This window comes from Dasypus novemcinctus, chromosome 1 (genome assembly GCF_030445035.2).
Source record: "Dasypus novemcinctus isolate mDasNov1 chromosome 1, mDasNov1.1.hap2, whole genome shotgun sequence".
Classification (NCBI taxonomy): Eukaryota; Metazoa; Chordata; class Mammalia; order Cingulata; family Dasypodidae; genus Dasypus; species Dasypus novemcinctus.
Genome location: NC_080673.1, coordinates 157,607,933 through 157,626,195, shown reverse-complemented (window position 1 = coordinate 157,626,195; position 18,263 = coordinate 157,607,933). Strand labels below are relative to the sequence as shown.

The 18,263-nt window shown below is 38.0% G+C and overlaps 1 protein-coding gene across 2 annotated transcripts in view; it reads right to left on the bottom strand.

The window, feature by feature from the left end:
* CORIN (corin, serine peptidase) overlaps positions 1 to 18,263 on the bottom strand; it is a 291,946-nt gene that overhangs the window by 93,708 nt on the left and 179,975 nt on the right. For both annotated transcript variants that reach the window (XM_004469755.5, XM_004469756.5), the window contains exon 6: positions 6,727 to 6,840. In XM_004469755.5, coding sequence (XP_004469812.2) covers positions 6,727 to 6,840 — 114 coding nt within the window. The remainder of the gene's footprint in view (positions 1 to 6,726; positions 6,841 to 18,263) is intronic.

The window sequence follows — 18,263 nt, the reverse complement described above, 5'->3', positions numbered from 1 at the left end:
TCTTAAACCTTACACCAAAGGCATGAGCAACAAAAGAAAACATGGATAAATGGAACCTCCTCAAACTTAAACACTTCTGTAATTTAAAGGACTTCATCAAGAATGTGAAAAGGTAGCCCAGTTGATGGGAGAAAATATTTGGAAACCACTTATCCAAAAAGGGTTTGACTTCCATTCTAAATAAAGAGATCATACAACTCAACAATAAAAGAGCAAGAAATCCAATTTTAAAATGGTCAAAAGATTTAAATAGACATTTCTCCAAAGAGGAAATACAGATGGCCAAAAAGCACATGAAAAAATGTTCCATATCATTGGCTATTAGGGAAATGCAAATTAAAACAACAATGAGATATCATCTAACACCACATAGAATGGCCATTATTAAAAAAACAGACAACAATAAGTGCTGGAGAGGATGTGGAGATATAGAAACACTACTTCACTGTTGGTGGGAGTGTAAAATGGTGCAGCCTCTTTGGAAGACAGTTTGGCAGTTCCTCAGAAAGCTCAATGTAGAACCGCCATATGATCCAGCAATTCCTCTACTAGGAATATACCCAGAAGAACTAAAAACTATGACATGAACAGATATCTGCACACCAATGTTCACAGTGGCACTGTTCACAATTGCCAAAAGATGGAACAACCTAAGTGTCCATCCACCAATGAATCGATAAACAAAATGTGGTGTATACATATGATGGAATACTATGCTGCAATAAGAAGAAATGAAATTGGGACACATGTGATAACATGGATGAGTCTTGAAGACATTATACTAAGCGAAGTAAGCCAGACACAAAAGGACAAATATTCTATGGTCTCATTAATATGAACTAAGTACAAATGATAAACACTTGGAATTAAAACCTAGAGTATAGGTTATAAGGAGATATGAGGAGGGTTGAGAAGAACTATGGATGCTTAATGTACATAGAAATTTTAATTAATTTGACTGTAAAAGTGTGGATATGGATAGAGTTGATAGTAACACATTATAATGACTGGTTTATAAATGGGATTGTGACTGAAAAAGGTAGTCTGGGGGAGTAAATGTCAGTAGAAGGAAAGCTAAAGAATAATCTAGGGACTGAGTAACACAGTGAACCCAAAGGTGGTTGAGAATTGTGGTTAAGGGTACAAATGCAAGAGAGCCCTTCTGTTAGCTAGGGCAGATGTACATCACTATTGCAGGGTTATGGGAATATGGAGAAACATGGGAAAACTACAATTATTGTGACCTATAGACTGTGGTTAACAGCAATACTATAATATTCTTGCATTAATGCCAAGCTACACTGTGTTGATAATGGAGGTGTATGGAAAAAGCGTGCCATATGTATGTTATGGACCAAGATTGATGGTAATAGTCTGATGACATTATCTCATAATCTGTAACAAATGTTCCACCAGAGTGTGGAGTTCTATGGGAAATCTACACATCTGTATGATTGTTTTGCAAGTTCGCAATATCCACAACAAAAATACATTTAAAAAAATACTATGGGTTGGGGGAAAAATATACGTAATGTAAGATAAGGAATATAGTTGGTAGTAATATTTAGACAATGCTCTTGCATAGTTTGTAACAAATATTTCACACCAACGCAAAGAGTTGGTGGAGGGGTGATGTATGAGACCCCTGTGTGATGTTATGTATGTTTATTTTGTAAGTTCACAATCTTTACTATACACTTATTATGTGTGTTCATGTATCAATGATATACTTCAATAAAAATAAAAATGAAAAAAAAAATAAGCACCCCACACATACACACATCCTGACCCCTGTCGCCATGATAATCAAAATGTCTCTATCCACTGAAAATCTCCCCTAGTCAGAAACACTATCTCCAGCTGAGAACCACTATTCCAGAGTATACAAATATCACCTCCCTCCAAGGCTTACCCTCAATCCCACCTTTTCCATCAGATCTTTCCAAACCAACACAACTCCTAGTAACCCATCCTTACCCTATTTTTTTAAAGGTGGGGCCAGAGATTGAACACAGGATTCGTACATGCAAAGAAAGCACTCAACCTCTGAGTGCTCCGCCCACCCCTACCTTTTTCATTTATCCGATCTTGTTTTGCTTCATGACCTCTCTTGCATTATATTGTTTTAAAATACTATATTTAATAGTTTATATGTTTTAAAAGCCACATAAAGAGAAAAGCCATGTCTTAATTTTTATATTTACTAGGTATCTAGAACTTGCTTTACCCATAGTAGAAACTGAAGAACATTTAATAGTTTGATTTATTCAGTATAATTAGATTACCACTATATAACTGTGAATTATCCAGATAACAGAAGTTTCTTCTTTCAGTAAAGAATGAGATGATTTTACTCTTATCATGTTGGTGGAAATCTTTCTGGTATACTTGCATCCCTGTCTTAGTAAAAAGAATACAGTAAATAGTCATTTTTGATGACTCTGAAAGATCATTTGGAATATCAGTTTTTATTTTAAGATCACCTCCTTTTTTAGAAAGCTTCATAGGATGTTGCTTTTATCATTGTTATGCATATTTTAGTGTTTCTGCCTCTTCTCCTTATCATCAACCTTTATCAGCTGTCCCATGACGTCACATGACCATCCTCTGCACTCTAGTGGGGCTAGGGAGTAGGGAACAAAATAGGATAACAACGACAATGACAACAACCATAAAATCTAACATTCTTTGATAGTTATTGCAAGCCAAACACTGGTCTCCATGCTTTATGTCCATTGATTCATTTTCTTCCTTCCCTTCCCCCACCCTGCTATTTTTGCTCTCTGTCTCCATTCGCTCTGTTATCTTCTGTATCTATTTCTCTTTTTGTCTTCTCATCTTTCTCCTCTAGGATTCACCAGGATTCGATTCTGAGGACCTCTGATGTGGAGAGAAGTTCCCTATCAATTGCGCCACCTCAGTTCCTGGACTCTGCTGTGCTTCATCTTGACTCTCCCCTTCATCTCTCTTTTGTTATGTCATTATCTTGCTTTGTGACTCACTTGCACAGACACTGGCTCACTGCATACTCACACAGCCACCCACGCAGACACTCGGCTCACCACACGGGCACTTGACTCAACTCGTGGGCACTTGGCTCACCACGCAGGGCATTTGACTTACCACATAGACACTGGCTCACTGTGCAGGCATCCTTTCTCTTCTTTTTCACCAGGAGGTCCTAGAAATTGAACCCAGGTCCTCCCATATGGTAGGCAGAGGCCTTATCACTTGAGCCACCTCCTCTTCCCTGATTCATTATTCTGCACAAAAATTCTAGAGATAATAATTATTATCATTCTATTTTACTGATGGGGAAACTGAAGCACAGAGTAGTTGAATAACATGCCCAAGTTCACAGGGTAGGAAGTGGTAGAGAAGAGACAGGAACTTAGGCAGCCTGAATCAAGTATTTATACGATTAATTGCTACACTCTACTGTAATGAGTATAATTAGTTTACCAGTCTTCATAAATAACCACTTTTACCTCAAATTCAGAGCAAATAATTTCCAAAAGGATTTGATAATAGTTCTGGGTGGCATAAAGTAAATGGACTTTGTGGTAGCTATTTTCCTTGTGATGACCATTTTCCTTGAGGTTTTCTTTACTTATTTGTTTGCTAAGTACCTGCTATCTATCAATCACTGTTCAAGGAGCTGGTTTTAGAATCAAAAGCTTATAGAATGTTATCAACAAGAGATACCAGACAACTTCTAGGCCAGTGGTTTCAAATCTGGCTGCACATTAGAATCACCTGGGGAGCTGTGCAAAAATACTACTACCTGGACTCCAATTCTGACCAACTGAATCAGAATCCTTGCAAGTAGAGCTCTCTGAAGAGGTAACATACAACCAGTCCTGATGATAAGGAAAGAGAAAGTTTGAGAAGCAGCCTGCCTTAAATCAGAGCTAGACCGTTTTTAAAGTAATGATTTTGTCATTTTCAAAAAATCTTTCTACTAGTACCACTAAGATTGTTCTAGGAGGTTAGAAATCTGTTCATTTAACAAACAGGAAGAGACTGATAAATAATATAAACTTAGGGGGAAAAAAGTCAATAATCAGTCGCAGTGCTGCTGTAAGAGACAATTATCTTGCAAAGCATAATAAAGCATCCAAAATAGCTAAAGATTTTCCTGTCTTATGAAAGGATCAGAATATAAGCATTTACCCAATCTGAACTTTATTGAATAAGGGCAAGTCAAAGGCAGCATACTTTATAGAAAACAGCATTAGACATGAAAGCATTCAAGCCTGAGCACAAATTTAGAACTTTGAGCCACTGTCAAATTCATTCATGAACCTAAGCCATGGTTCTGCTTCTATACAGAGGGGGAAACACCTCTTTTGCTATTAATGAAATCAAATCGTGTAGGTAAATGTGTCTAGCACAGTTGACAAAGGAATTTGCAAATATTGTCTCTTCACCTCCTCCCTTAAAAGATAGCTTTAAAAATTAATAACCCTATAAATTAAACCAAGTACCTAATTTGACCCATGCCTTATGACAGGAGATAAGTGCTTTGTCCCCATTCTGTGGAAGCCTGATCGTCTCTGGCCATCTTCACTGTCCATCTGCCCAAACCTAAAACCATTATTTTCTTCTGAACCCCACTCCTTGTTTGAGTAACTGTGGGCTCCCTTCTTGCTCTGATTTGCATCCAAACCCTAATTCAGACTTACACTATTCCTTCACCTTCTAAAATAGTTTCATAGGATGCTGCTCCCTACAATAAGATTGTGGCACCTTCAATAAACCCACAGGCTGAAATAATGAGTGCTCAATTTTAAGGCTCAACAGGCAGATGTCCTGGTACTGTCAAAAGCAATTGCAGGTGGAACCTTCAGTATCGCACTAACCTTTCTCATAGAATTGTTGAGAGAGGGATCCTGAAGGGATATATTTCCTCAACTGGCCAAACCAGACCAGTTTTGAGGTGTGTTCATGAGGAAAGTCCATCTGTTCCTTAAGAACTTCTCCAGGAACTGGGACATTGCTAAATTCCTTGCATAATATTAATATTGCCTTGTTCACTCACTGACTGGGAAAATTTATTCTTTAAACTCAACTTCAACAAATGCAACAGAATGTACTTACTCTGTTCACAGTGCCATCCTCAGTGCAACAGAGGAAAATGATGAGGCCAGGCTTGTGTGGCCCACCGCAAGGAGGAAAAGGATCCACAGAATTTGAATTAGGTTATAACATGGTCAAAATTAGAAGATAAAAAAAAGAGATCCCACCTCAGTGCCCATAAACCAGATATTATTCTATTAGACCACTTGAAATTCTTTATAGGGCTGTCTCACAGTTTTCTACTAAGACCCCAGCAATACCCCTTGATGCGGATTTATAACCTATATATTTTTTCCATATAAAATGGAGTGTCATAGGTTTTTCTGAAGAGAGAAATCCAAATTACCAAGACAAATGACTTACTGAAAACAGTATTTCCTAAAATGTATGTTGCATATCAAAATTTCCAGAGGATGCTAGACAAGGCGAAAGAAAGAAAGGAAGGAAGAAAGGAAGGGAGGGAGTAAAGAAGGAAGATAGGGGAACCCAGGAGCAAATAATTTTGAGGAAATACCAAGTTAAGCAAAATTAATATTTTTGTTCTTTTTTTACTGCAAGATATCTCCGAATCTTTAATATACAATTATGCATTGTAACTCTCTAAGTAGAAGAGCGGATAGATCCAGTTTTATTCTCAAACACTTTTCAAGACCCAGATACTATGAAACACCAATTTTGGAAACATTGACATGAAATATGACCATAATATACTGTCTTTCAAAAGTTAGGACGAACGAACATCCTAACTCTTCAGAAGTAGGAAGAGTTGGTCCACCTGGCAAACAGAGCAGAGGAATCTCTCAACTGAAATCAGCAATCGTGAGCTTTTATAAAGCCTTGGCAACTCCTGCGGGGAATAAAACACAGCTTTTCCCTTAGTAACTACTGCTGGGTATTCAACCCTTAAAAAGCAATTTGAATGCAATTGCATACAGTTCTGTTTTGGATACAGACCATGCAATGTATGAGACTAAGTTTTCCCTTTTATCTAGTGCATCAGTGCAAAACAACCTGAAATTCAAATGTATATCGACCGAACCAGGAGCCAATTCACTCAAAACAACCAATCAAATCAAGAGAGTCGAAGATGTTTAGGACTGAATCTACCAATTGGGGCATTTAAAATAGTTAATTTCATTGATTATCCACAGATTTAGAGGAAGCAAACAGGCAAGGGGTGGGGGAGAAGGGAGTATATTTGCTTTGTCGTGAATGTTAAAAATCATTCGATTGAAAATTGGGTATTTAAAAAAGCACTATTTTTTTAAAAAAACTTTGACCTTTATACTTATAAAGCATTAAAAACAAAAACAAAAATCCTTGTCCAAATCAAATAAACAAAAAGTCTTTCCCTAATATTAAGACACTTTATGTAAAAATGCTTCCAAACCCTGATCTGTTCCAACACAGCATCGAGCTGTCGAGTTCCTGATAAAATCATGCCTTTGAAAGGTGGGCAAACACATTTTGAAGTCACACTGAGCTTGGAAGATAAACATGTTGGCTCACTTTAGAAAGGAAAACCAAAGGCAGTCTGCACAAATGCCAGATGGTTGTCATGATTTCACGGTGGAATGCTTTTGGTTTCTATGCCCATGAAGAGAATCCCCGTGCACCCCGGCAAACCCACAGCCGCCTGTCACGTACTGCAATGAGCCTCATCACTCCAGTCGTCACAGTCGTTGTAGCCATTACACTGCAGTTTCCTGGGGATGCAGAGTCCACTGGCACATAAAAAGTTCTCGTCTCCTCCGCAAAGTACTAAAAAGGAAAGGACAGAGAAACAGCATCACTACAAGGTGGTGGCTTTTTGATGTTTTTATTTTTAGATTAGGAATAATAAATAAAAAAGAAAAACCCTGAAAGAAAGAAAATCTTCCCATGTTCTTCAACAGATTCGTTTCCAAACTACCTCAGTTTCATGGTCACCAGTTTTCCTCTGACATGCAGGAATATTAATTGTGAAATCACCTAGGAATAATCAGAGTGCTTGCCTGAAAAAAACAAAAGAAAATCACCAGTGGGCTTCCAGAGAGAGGCATCCACTGCTGAGAACACAAGAGTGCCTCGTGAATTTGACAATTTTACCGAGGAAAATACTAAACGGGGTTATTTTTCTTAGTGATTGAAAATTACTTCAAAGTGAAGTACTGTTAATTGAACAAACATAAAAAAGCCTCCTTTTAACGTCCTACTCTGTGAAGCACAAATATAGCTATAGTAAAAATAGAGGCAGTCTGTTGCACTCTTGAACACAGGCATAGAGACCTTGTGCCCTGTATTTGAAATATGTTTATTTGCCTTTATAAAAGTGCCAGCTGAAATGTCAGTCTATTTTGGCAATGAAGAATGTGAAATGACATTGGCTAATAATATTTCATTCTCTTTTATTCCCCTTAACAAAGTTGCATTTTGGTATTTTTTGCTTTTAGTATTATGATACTCTTTTTCATCTCAAAACTCAACAATGATTCAATTATTTCAAAATTATAAAAAAAGCTAGAAAAGTTTTAAAGGGAAATTGTTAATGAAAGAATAAGACAGTTCAGCAAAGTGGATGCTAAAATAAACATAAATATTTGATAATGAGCACCAAGTAATGTGTATAATTTTAGACTCAGCAATCTTATTTCATGGACTTCTTACAAAGGAAATCATTACTGATAAGTGCAAGTTTTATTTTTAAGTATATTCATACCATCATTGTTGATACTGAGAAAACTGTAAAATAACAACAATGAATAGTAGGGGACTGGTTAAATAAATGTTGGTACCTTGTAATAACGAATATTGTTATAGCCATTGAAAATATACTGAAGAAAATATTTATTGGCATGAGACAAAGTTTAAGATAATTTAAGCGGGAAAAAACAACAGATTCTAAATAGCAAAAATGAATGTGTCATGGAAAGAAGTATCTGTAATTATCCCTGTAATTAGGAGTGAAGGTAATTTTTATTTTCTTGGTGGTACTTCATATTTTACAAATCTTCTTATAATGACCATACTTTACTTTCCTAATCAGAAAAATAAAAGCATATATTAAAAACGGCACATAACTTTTCATGAGCTTTTGATTTCTTTTTCAGAGTAGCAGAAAATAAATTGAATCCCACAAACACACATACACTCACTGCTATGGCTAAAGGCATAGGTGCCCTAATCTGCAGAATGGTTAGTTATCTTGTCACTGCCACCATTCCCTAACATAAATCATCATTCCTTGACGAGACCACCCTTACTGAATACCTAAAGGGAGCCAGGAAATATGGAACATCTTAACTCAGAACTAGAAATACAGAAAATGCAGACTGAAAGCTTGAGGTGGTAAGTCTCATGTCTGCCTTATTCAGTACCACATCCCTGGAACTCCGCAGAGTGGCTGCCACTCAGGAGGTCCTTGATTTATATTTGATGGGAAAAAAAGTCACCTTGATGGAAAAAAGTCATCCAATGGTGCATGATATATTGCCTCAAAGCAAATGGAAAAAATACAATTAACGGATTATTTTCCAACGCTACCAAAGAAGTCAGAGTTTAGAGTTGCCAAAATATTAAGTACTAATTGATTTTGGTAAGTATCTCATCATCTTATTTCTACAATTATCATGATATCAACATCAAAAATCTGGTTTTTAATTATATCTCACAATTTCAGTATCAATACAAATTAATTATATCTATAGGTTTTAACTACCAAAATATAAAACCTGTTTGTTTGTTTTTTGTCAACAGTGTTGGAGGATTCAGAGTAAAACTCATAAAAAGACTAGACGGGAAACCAGCTACAAAATGAAGAACCCAAACATTAGTTTTTACCCATCACTCTGTAATATCTTCTCTCTATGGTTAAAAGATTATTTTAAAGGAGCAAGGACCTATTTTATTGTGAGACTATTTCTGTATTATACTAGAAAGTGCAAAAATTCCATGTTTGGCATTTCCATAACTGCCATACCTCAGAAGGAATAGTGCATCCCTTGCTTTATGGCTCTGATGATGCCTCAAGAAATGTAGCTGAAAGCTTAACATTAAATGGTGCCTAACATCTAGATTTCATCTTTAAGACTTGTTATGTTTAACTGCAATTAAGACACTTCTTGTGTATGGTCATATCAAATCTGGATCAAATTTAAAACACAGCATGGCATTCATTGTTCTGATTATTGATATTCCTTGACTTGGCTGATTAAGCAGAAACTGAGTTCTTTTGTGTGGTTCCTCACTTGGAGGTATGGGGGTCCTTAGTTTTAGGTTAAGTTTTTTTCCTCTTTATTATAAATTGTTTATTTATTCTCATTATTTCTTTGAAAGTTAATAGTTTCATTAATCATATTATTTTCATAAAATTAAGATAACTTTTGTATAATATCCTTCTACAGGATTTCTTCTTAATCTGTATTCAGAAATTTTACTTTTATTTTTGTAAAACTGCTCAATTCACACAGTGCATCTTATTTTGAATTCTCTAACAGTCCCATAAAAGCAGACAGCTAGGCATGCTTATCACAGGGAGCAGCAGAAAGAAATGGAGCATAGTGAGTGTTGGGGATTGAATCGTGTTCATCACAAAAGGCATATTCTGGTCCCAATCCCTGGTCCTGTGAGTTTGAACCTATTTGTAAATAGGTCCATTGAAGATGTTATTAGTTAGAGTGCACATAAACTGAATAAGGGTGGGACTTAATCCAGTAGGGCTAAAGTTCTTATAAGGAAAGGAAATTGGACACAAAAAGAAAGCCTTGGGAAGCAGCCAGACGCTGGAGCTCAAGTGAACCCAAAAAAGAAAGGAGAAGGGAATTGGATTTGGCTCAACAGATGGAGTGTCCTCTTACCACATGGGAAGTTAAGGGTTCAAACCCTGGGTCTCCTGACCTGTGTGATGAGCTGACTCACACACAGTGCTGATGCACACAAGGAGTGCCCTGCCATGCAGGGGTGTTCCCTGCATAGGGGAGCCCCATGCGCAAGGAGTGCGCCCCATATGGAGAGCCACCCTGTGTGAAAAAGTGCAGCCTGCCCAGGAACGGTGCCACATACAACGGAGGGCTGACACAACAAGATGAGGCAACAAAAAGAAACTCAGATTCCCAGTGCTGCTGACAAGAATACAAGTGGACACAGAAGAATACACAGTGAATGGACACAGAGAGCAGACAACTGAGGGAGGAGGGGGGAAGGGGAGTGAAAAAAAATCTCTAAAAAAAGAAAGGAGAAGACACTGCCATCCATATACATTGTCATGTAATGGAAAAGCCAAGGAACCATAAGTTTGCCATCCCGCCAGAAGATACCAACCCTGGGAAGAAGCAAGCCTTCTAGCCTCTGAAACTATGAGCCAATAAATTCCTTTTGTTAAGTAACCCACTGTATGGTATTTTTTTAAGAAGACAGAAACTGAAACTCTGAGGTTAAGACAGTGATTGCCCAAAGTCATGTAGTTAGTAAAAGGGGAAAACCACACAAGAATCCTAAGGTCAAGGTTCCAGGCCAATCAACCCCCACCCACACACACACACACACCCAGTCCCTGGTAGTAGCACATAGGCAATTGTGTAGTCACCTGATATGTGGGCAGTTCAAGGGCACCAGGTTTGAGTAAAAGTCCAAATTTATCTTTATTTTACTCTCTAAACAGAAGACAAATGTCTATACCTCAGGTGAATTGGGTTCAGATGAGATGACATTCTATGTGAGCTCCAGATTTTTTGGAGAACCTCTTGAAATATCTCTAAACAACTTCCTGAAGAGATTTTTTGACCATAACTTTTCTCTTATTCTTCACCGTCTTATACTAACCATCTTCCAAGAAGCTTCTGGGTTAGCCCTTAAAATGACTAAAGGTGATTCCCTAAGAAGTCATGCTATACAAGCTCAATGCCATTTACACTAACATTATCTATAATTCTAAGACTTTAACCATTATTCTAAGCAATGAAGAAAATAGAAAAAAAATTCCTCACCTTCATGGAGCACGTATTCTATTTATCGAATGAAGATTCCTCACCACCAAAGTTAACTCCCATTTACACATGCAAGAATTAAAACTACTGAAAGTATTAATAGTACTGCAATGACAGCATTATACAAAGGTATTGAGCCTAAGGCACCAGCTTTCATGTCCAGACGATAAGGACAAATACACACCACCTAAACTTCAGGGTTCTATGGGTTCTGAAGTGTCCATGCCCATCAGGATGATTAGCTCATTCTTTGCTGTCTTCTTGTCTCTGATAACAGACCGGCAGAATAACAATCCATAGCCCAAAATGACCTGGAGATTTTCTGCACTTGCTTCCAGATGCCTCAAGTCTCTGCCTCTCTGTATTATGGTAAACACTTGCTAAATATATTGGCAAATGCTCTCATTATTCTCGTTGTTAACTTTTGGATTCTTTCAGAAATTACTACCAACTACTGGCCTTATGGTGTCCTCATTTTCTTGAGCCCTTTCTTAAAGTCTGAAGCTCAGCTTCAACTCCACCCCTGAACAGAACACCGACCTGAGCCTGCTCTAACAGCCTGTCAGTGCTGCTGCATTCCTCAGGCTCAAAACTAAGTTAGTATAAACCACTATTGCTCTTTCCTTTTATGAGTTTATGTGACTAGATGAAAAAGAACCAGTGTAATCTTTTAGCAGCTGTTATAAGTATTTCTCTTGAGGAGAACACTCCCACTGATATTTGGGAGAAATAGGTTGATTGAAGAATTGAGAAGAAAGATAAGAGGTGAGAGAGGTGAGAGAAAACCTGAGTTCATGCTCAAGTGACAAACCGTGGTCTTTATCCTGTCTTCTGAGGAAGGTGACCTATGTTCACTGGAAGGCATTAAGATGCTTTGGGTAGATCAGAATGCTCTGTGTACAAAAGAATTAAGGGTCCTCATGAAGAAAGAGGAGCTGGTGCTGCTAGGCATTGTATTAGGGGAAAGAAAAATTTAAAAGGCAGTTGGATGAATAAAAAAGGATGCTGCTCCTTTATGGGCATAGATAGAAGAGGCCCTTTGGAAAACAGATCTATCTAATAAAATATTTTAAGTTGTTTGCTGAGTGAGGTATGAGTTGTAATCTCCTTCTTTACCCACTATGGGGAATCAGCAAAGCATGTATTGCTCTCTAATTTATTCATTCATTTATTTAGCCAATTTAATATTTTTCTAGGAACTTGGGATACATCACTCACTGGTTAGAGAAGACGTTCCTTATCTCTGGAGCTAATATTCTAGGGAGATGAACAATATTAACAAACACAATAAATAAGAAAGGCTTGTATCATATCAGAATTTAAGTACTATGAAAAAAAAGACAGTAAGAGTATAGTAGGATAAGGAAGATAGCGTTTGGGGTGGGGTTAGGGCAGGTTCCAGTATTAATTAGTGTTCAGGACAGGCCTCAGTGAAATCAGACATTTGAGCAAAAACTTGAAAGAGGTGAGGGAGTTAGTCATATCTAAGAGGAAATTCCAGCAGAACAAACTGCCAGTACAAAGACCCTCAAACAGGAGCATGTCTCACAGGTCAGGTAGAGCAAGGAGAAATACGTGGCTAGGGCAGAATGAGCAAGGGAGAGAGTAGGAAGAGATCAGGCAGAATGGGAGTAAAAGCCTAATCACACTGAGCTTTGTAAGGGTTTTGTAACTCTGACCGAAAAAAAGAATTATCATCACAAGGTTTTGAGTAAAGAGTGACATGACCCAAGCTAAGTTTTCAAAGTATCACCCTGTCTACTGTGTTGAAAAGAGACTCTACAAATGCAAGGGAAGAAAAGAAGGGATGCCAGGTAGGGACTATTGAAGTAACCCAGAAAAAGAGCTTGGGGTGAGTGGCCGTGGAGGCACTGAGATGAAGTTGGATGCTGGGTGTATTTTGAAAGTAGAGCCACCTAATTCATTAGATGAGAGTCGTGAGAGAAACACAAAAATGCAATGCTGACATCAAGTTTTCTGTCTAGCAGCAAGACTGGAATTGTTATCCACTGAAATGGAAAAGGATACAGAGGAGCAAGACAATGGATATGTTGAGTCTGGCATATATAGTAGATGCCCAAATTGGAGATGTTAAACAGTCAATTGGATGCTTAATTTCAACATTTGGGTGAGAAGTCAAGGTCAGAAATATAAATTGCGAGTCATCAGCATATCAGTTCAAAACCAGTGTGCCTGGAAGAGATCACCAAAGGAATGGTGGTAGAGAGTGAAGACAAGAGGAACAATGGCTATGCTCTAGGCACCTCATCTTTAATAGCCATTGAGAGGAGGAGAAGCCAGTGAAGAGACTGAGAAGGGCTGGCCATGTGTTAGGAAGAAAACCAGAAGCAGATTGTGGTCTCCTGGAAGGCAAGGAAGGAAAATGTATCAAAGAGGAGGAAATGATCAGCTGTGCTAAGGCTGCTAAGGCAAGTAAGATGAAAATGAGAAATGGCAACCAGATTTGGCAATGTGAATGTCAGTGAGAACCCTTAGAAGTAAAGTTTCAGTAAAGTGATGGGGGGAAAAACCTGACCAGGCTGGATTTAACAAAGAATGAGAAAACAAGGAGTAATAGGGAAGGACAAATCATTTGCTGTAGAAGAGAACAAATAAATGGGGTGATAGATGACAGGGCAAATGGAGTTTTTTTAAAAAAGCATTTTTAAGGCTTTTTTTGTGAGTGCATTCTTTTACAGGATAATAAAGAGGTACTCTGTTCTGCCTACAGAATGGCCCAACTCAAATAAACAGTGACCACTCTTGAAGATATAGAAGCTCAGAGCTGCGGGATGATCAATATGAGGGTCATATTTGCAATTTCAAATAAATGTGTCTGTCCCTCTAATCCCTTCACTAAACCATGGCTTCCTGAGAACGATTACCTAACTTCCAAGCTATGGAATTCTTCTCCTCTTTTTCATCTTCTTCAACACCTTTCAATGTCTATTAAACATGGGACGCTCTGCTAGTCACTCCTAACACTGCTCTTGCTCCCAACCATCAGAACAGCAGTCTGCTCAAAAGCTCCTATCTCACAACAGCTCACATACTTTACATTAGCAGAATATATTCATTTGTTTGCTTAGAGTCTCTTTCTCCCTTCTTGACTGCCAGCTCTTTGAGGGAAGGCATTTTACCCATTTTTCTTACGGCCATACCTAGAGTCTAAGATAGAATATTTTATCTTTATTTATATATGAAGACTGAGCATATAGAGTGCCTGAAGAGTAAAATAAATTAGCCATCCTATTACTCAGTCCTCTCTGCTCCAAAAGCAATGAATACCTTTAAAGTTTATTCTTCATTGCTAGGGGAATAAACAGCTGATTAAATATTTTTAAAAATACCTCTTTCATAGTGGGATGCTCACTTAACCCTACAGACAAACCTGGCTTTTGAGCATGATTTGCTCTTAGAGCTTGACGATGAGTATGTAAGTCCCTTCCACCCAAAACAACCTTCCCTGCTGAGCTGTGATGATATCTAATATTCTCTTGCTTCCCACCCCCCACCACCACCACATACACACTACCCATTTCTTGGGTAAAAATGGTGGTTTTCAAAAGAACTCTAGGATACAGAGGATAGGAAGTTCTTGGGCCACATTATGAGTTAAAGGAGCATCTTCAGTCCCCAACTCCATTTCAACCAGAGAACTCTACTTTTGTCTGCTTTATACATTTGAATACATGTAAAATTTCCTTTGAAAATGGATTTTTGAAAAACCTTTCACCTTTAAGATTTTAAGTGTTCAAGTAAAATTTGAGAGTTTATGTTATACTTCTCTCTTTTTTTGTCTATGAGTACAGTAACAGTTTGAGGTTTTTTTATGAATCCCAAAAAGAAAAAGATAACATTTTTGAACTAATCCTTTCCTGTGGGTGTCTGACTCTTTTGATTGGATTATGTCAATGGCGTGTGACTCAGATTAAGTCTCCACCCTCTAGCTAGGTCTGATATAAATGGAGACACAGAGAGACAGACACACAGAGGAAAAGGAAGCTGCCATATTTTATCTTGCAGTGTGAGAGAATGGACTCCAGTTTTGCCCACAGCTGAACTGCAAGGAAAGACGTCCATGAGAAAAGAGCTGAGGCCCAAGGAGAGATGAGCTATAGACCTGATAGATCTCAGCTGAACTCAGGAAGAAAGCAGGGCAGCCAAGACTGAGAGAGAGGCCTGGGAAGAAATAAGCCCTATGCCTGGTTGCTCACAGCTGAGCTCCCTCAGCTGAGAGAGGTGAGCCTGGAGGGGAAGGCAGAGACCCAGGCAGAGATGGCCCGCCATCTTGCTTTACTATGTGGTAGATGACTTGGTGAGTAAACATCTCTGCTGATGCCTTAACTGGAATATTTCACAGCCTCAGCACTGTAAGCTTTTATCCTAAATAAAATTCTTATTTTAAAAGCCAACCCATTTCTGATATTTAGCATCAGCAGTCTTTGGCACACTAAGACAAACACTTAGTTCTAAATTTAATTATAGACTACTTAGCTTTTCATTATAGTTAGTTGTGAGAGAATGGGACATAAGACAAGTAACTTTTGAGGTGGGGAAAGTGAGGCTCAAGAAAGGTACAGAACTTGAGAAGAGTGGGGAATGAGACCTGGGACCATACCTGACCTCAGAATGGCCCTGACCGAAGGTGGAGTGGACCTGGATTTTACTCTTGCATACCTAGGGGCAAGAAATGCCATGTGACTTTATTTTTGTAAATCAATTAATCCAGGATTTTCTCACCCAAGAAGGTGATGAGAAATATCATCCAGGCATGTTTTGCAGAGTCCCCTTTCTCCTTGGGGGTGGCACAAAAATCCAAACAACTTGCATAGAACCTAGCTATACAAGGGAAAGGTCTCTAGCTTTCAATTCTTTAGAGGCTTCGCTGAGGGATACATTGTCTCTAAGCCCTCAGGGTTTATGCCAAGACTGAGGGAACCATTATGTCCACTCCAGGACAGGACACAGGACCTGCTACTCAGTGTCTGTTTTTGTTGTTTGCTTGTTTGTTTGTTCATTTTTGTTTTTGACTGCCCCACACAGCCATTCCCCTCTGATATCCTGTCTCTTCCCCCAAGCAAGTGAGCACTGTTCCCTGCTATATGAGGGGTGTAGTAGTTTGGTACTATTTATGCATTCCAAAAATAGATATCAGATTATGTTTGTGAACTGGCCTGTTTGCACATTAGATTGTATTGGATTCAGAGGCTTCACTTTTACTTGAATAAATTATGATTAAGGCTTTGATTGGACCATATCAGTAGGACATTGAGTCCCTACTCCCTTGGTGGGTGTGGAATCACAGATAAAATTACATGGCAGAGCAGAGGAGTTAGTTGGAGTTTTGATAGAGTTTTGAGCTGGAGGCCAGGAAGCAGGCACAAAGAGGAGCAGAGAGCTGAACCCAGAGAGAATCAAGTCCCAGAGAGAGAGACAGAACTGATTGCCTGATAGTCTAAGCTGGCTTTGTGGAGAGAGCAGGGCAGCTGAACCTGGAGAGAAACAAGCCCCAGGAAGAGAGGAACCCATGAAGCCTGAGCTCTTGGCAGATGTCAGCAGCCATCTTGCCCCAACACATAGCAGCAGACTTTGGTGAGGGAAGTAACTTATGCTTTATGGCCTGGTAACTGTAAGCTTCTACCCCAAATAAATACCTTTATAAAATCCAACAGATTTCTGGTATTTTGCATTAGCACCCCTTTGGCTGACTAATACAAGCGGTATGTTAAAAACCATGTCCTCTCAAGCCTTAGGAGTTGTCTCCTACATCCCCCTGCTACCATCTTTTGACTCCAAACAGTGCCACTTTGTGTGATCCAAACGTACCTTTACATAATCTTCCTCTTGAGTCTCCCTTCTCCAGGAAGGCAGAAATGATAACATGAATCCTTTTTTATTTCATAGTGGATTGCTCTATTACACAGATTTTTCATACATTACTGGGAGAGTAAAGACCTCAATTAACCCCTTTTAATTTGTGCATCTTTGTTCCAGTGTAGCATATGGTAAGCAATCAGTACATTTCTGTTGAATAAATGTACTTAAAGACCTCTGATTAAAGAGCTCCTATCATGGCTATTCTAAGTAGGGATTTCCTCTTCTACAGTCTGTGCTGCTTGCCTTGCTGCAAAGACAAAGTGAAAGCAGTGCTTTCACTCTAGTACAACCTTTTACTTCAAAGTCCCTCCATGTCTATTTTCTAACATGTTTTACTTAGTGGGAAACCATCACTGCCAAGTAAATGTTCAAAGAAAATCCAAAACTGTCCCCAAATTAAATGTCCTTAAGCCTAAGTTACTCAACTCAGCTTTTCCCTTTGAACTAAATCTACATTTTAATTCAATAGAAACTTTGCCATTGGGCCTTCAACTTAAATTCCTAAAAACAGGAGTTAATTATATTTGTTGTTTGTTTGACAACATGATCCATGATGGATGATCTATTGCTTCTATAAGAAAGTTAATCAATATAAAATTATCTGAATATTCTCAGCAAATTAAAACAGACCTGTAACTGGTAGTTAGCATTTAGAAACACAGACAGCAGTTCCATGTCATCCTTCAACATTTCAAGTAAAATAATCACATACAGTAGTTAGACAAAGTCCTACCCAGTAAATTGTTAAATCTAATTAAAATAGAAAGTAAGCAAGAAATCAAGCTTAACTAAGTAGCATCATGGTGCTTTAGAATATTTTTGAGATTTTCTCTAAAAATAAGGCTCTCTTAAATGACAATATTCAATTTTTATTCACTATACACCATAAAATTATAATAAAACTATTATAGCCTACCATAGACTACCTTTGATAAATGTCAAACAAGTGTAAAATTTTTATAACAGACTTAAATGAGTACACACAAATCTAAATGAAATAAAGGAGATAAATATGGCTTGAAAAGAAAATAACAATTTCTTAACTACAGATGGTAGTATCTGAGAAGTCATACACATTAACATTTTCCATACCTTCATTATATGTAATTCATGACATCTACGGAAAGACTTTGGAAAAAGATGAACAAAGAAAAAAAAAAACAGTTTGAAGAGCCATCCCACAGTATTTTTCTTATTGCTGGACTATGCAAATTGGATTGATGTCATTTTATAAGTTAACAGCTTGTAAATTTTAATTTACAACTCAGATTAAATTTGTTTTTAGTCCCAGTTCCTTTTGAGTCCATTTTATGTATTAACTACCTAAAAATTAGAAGAAAT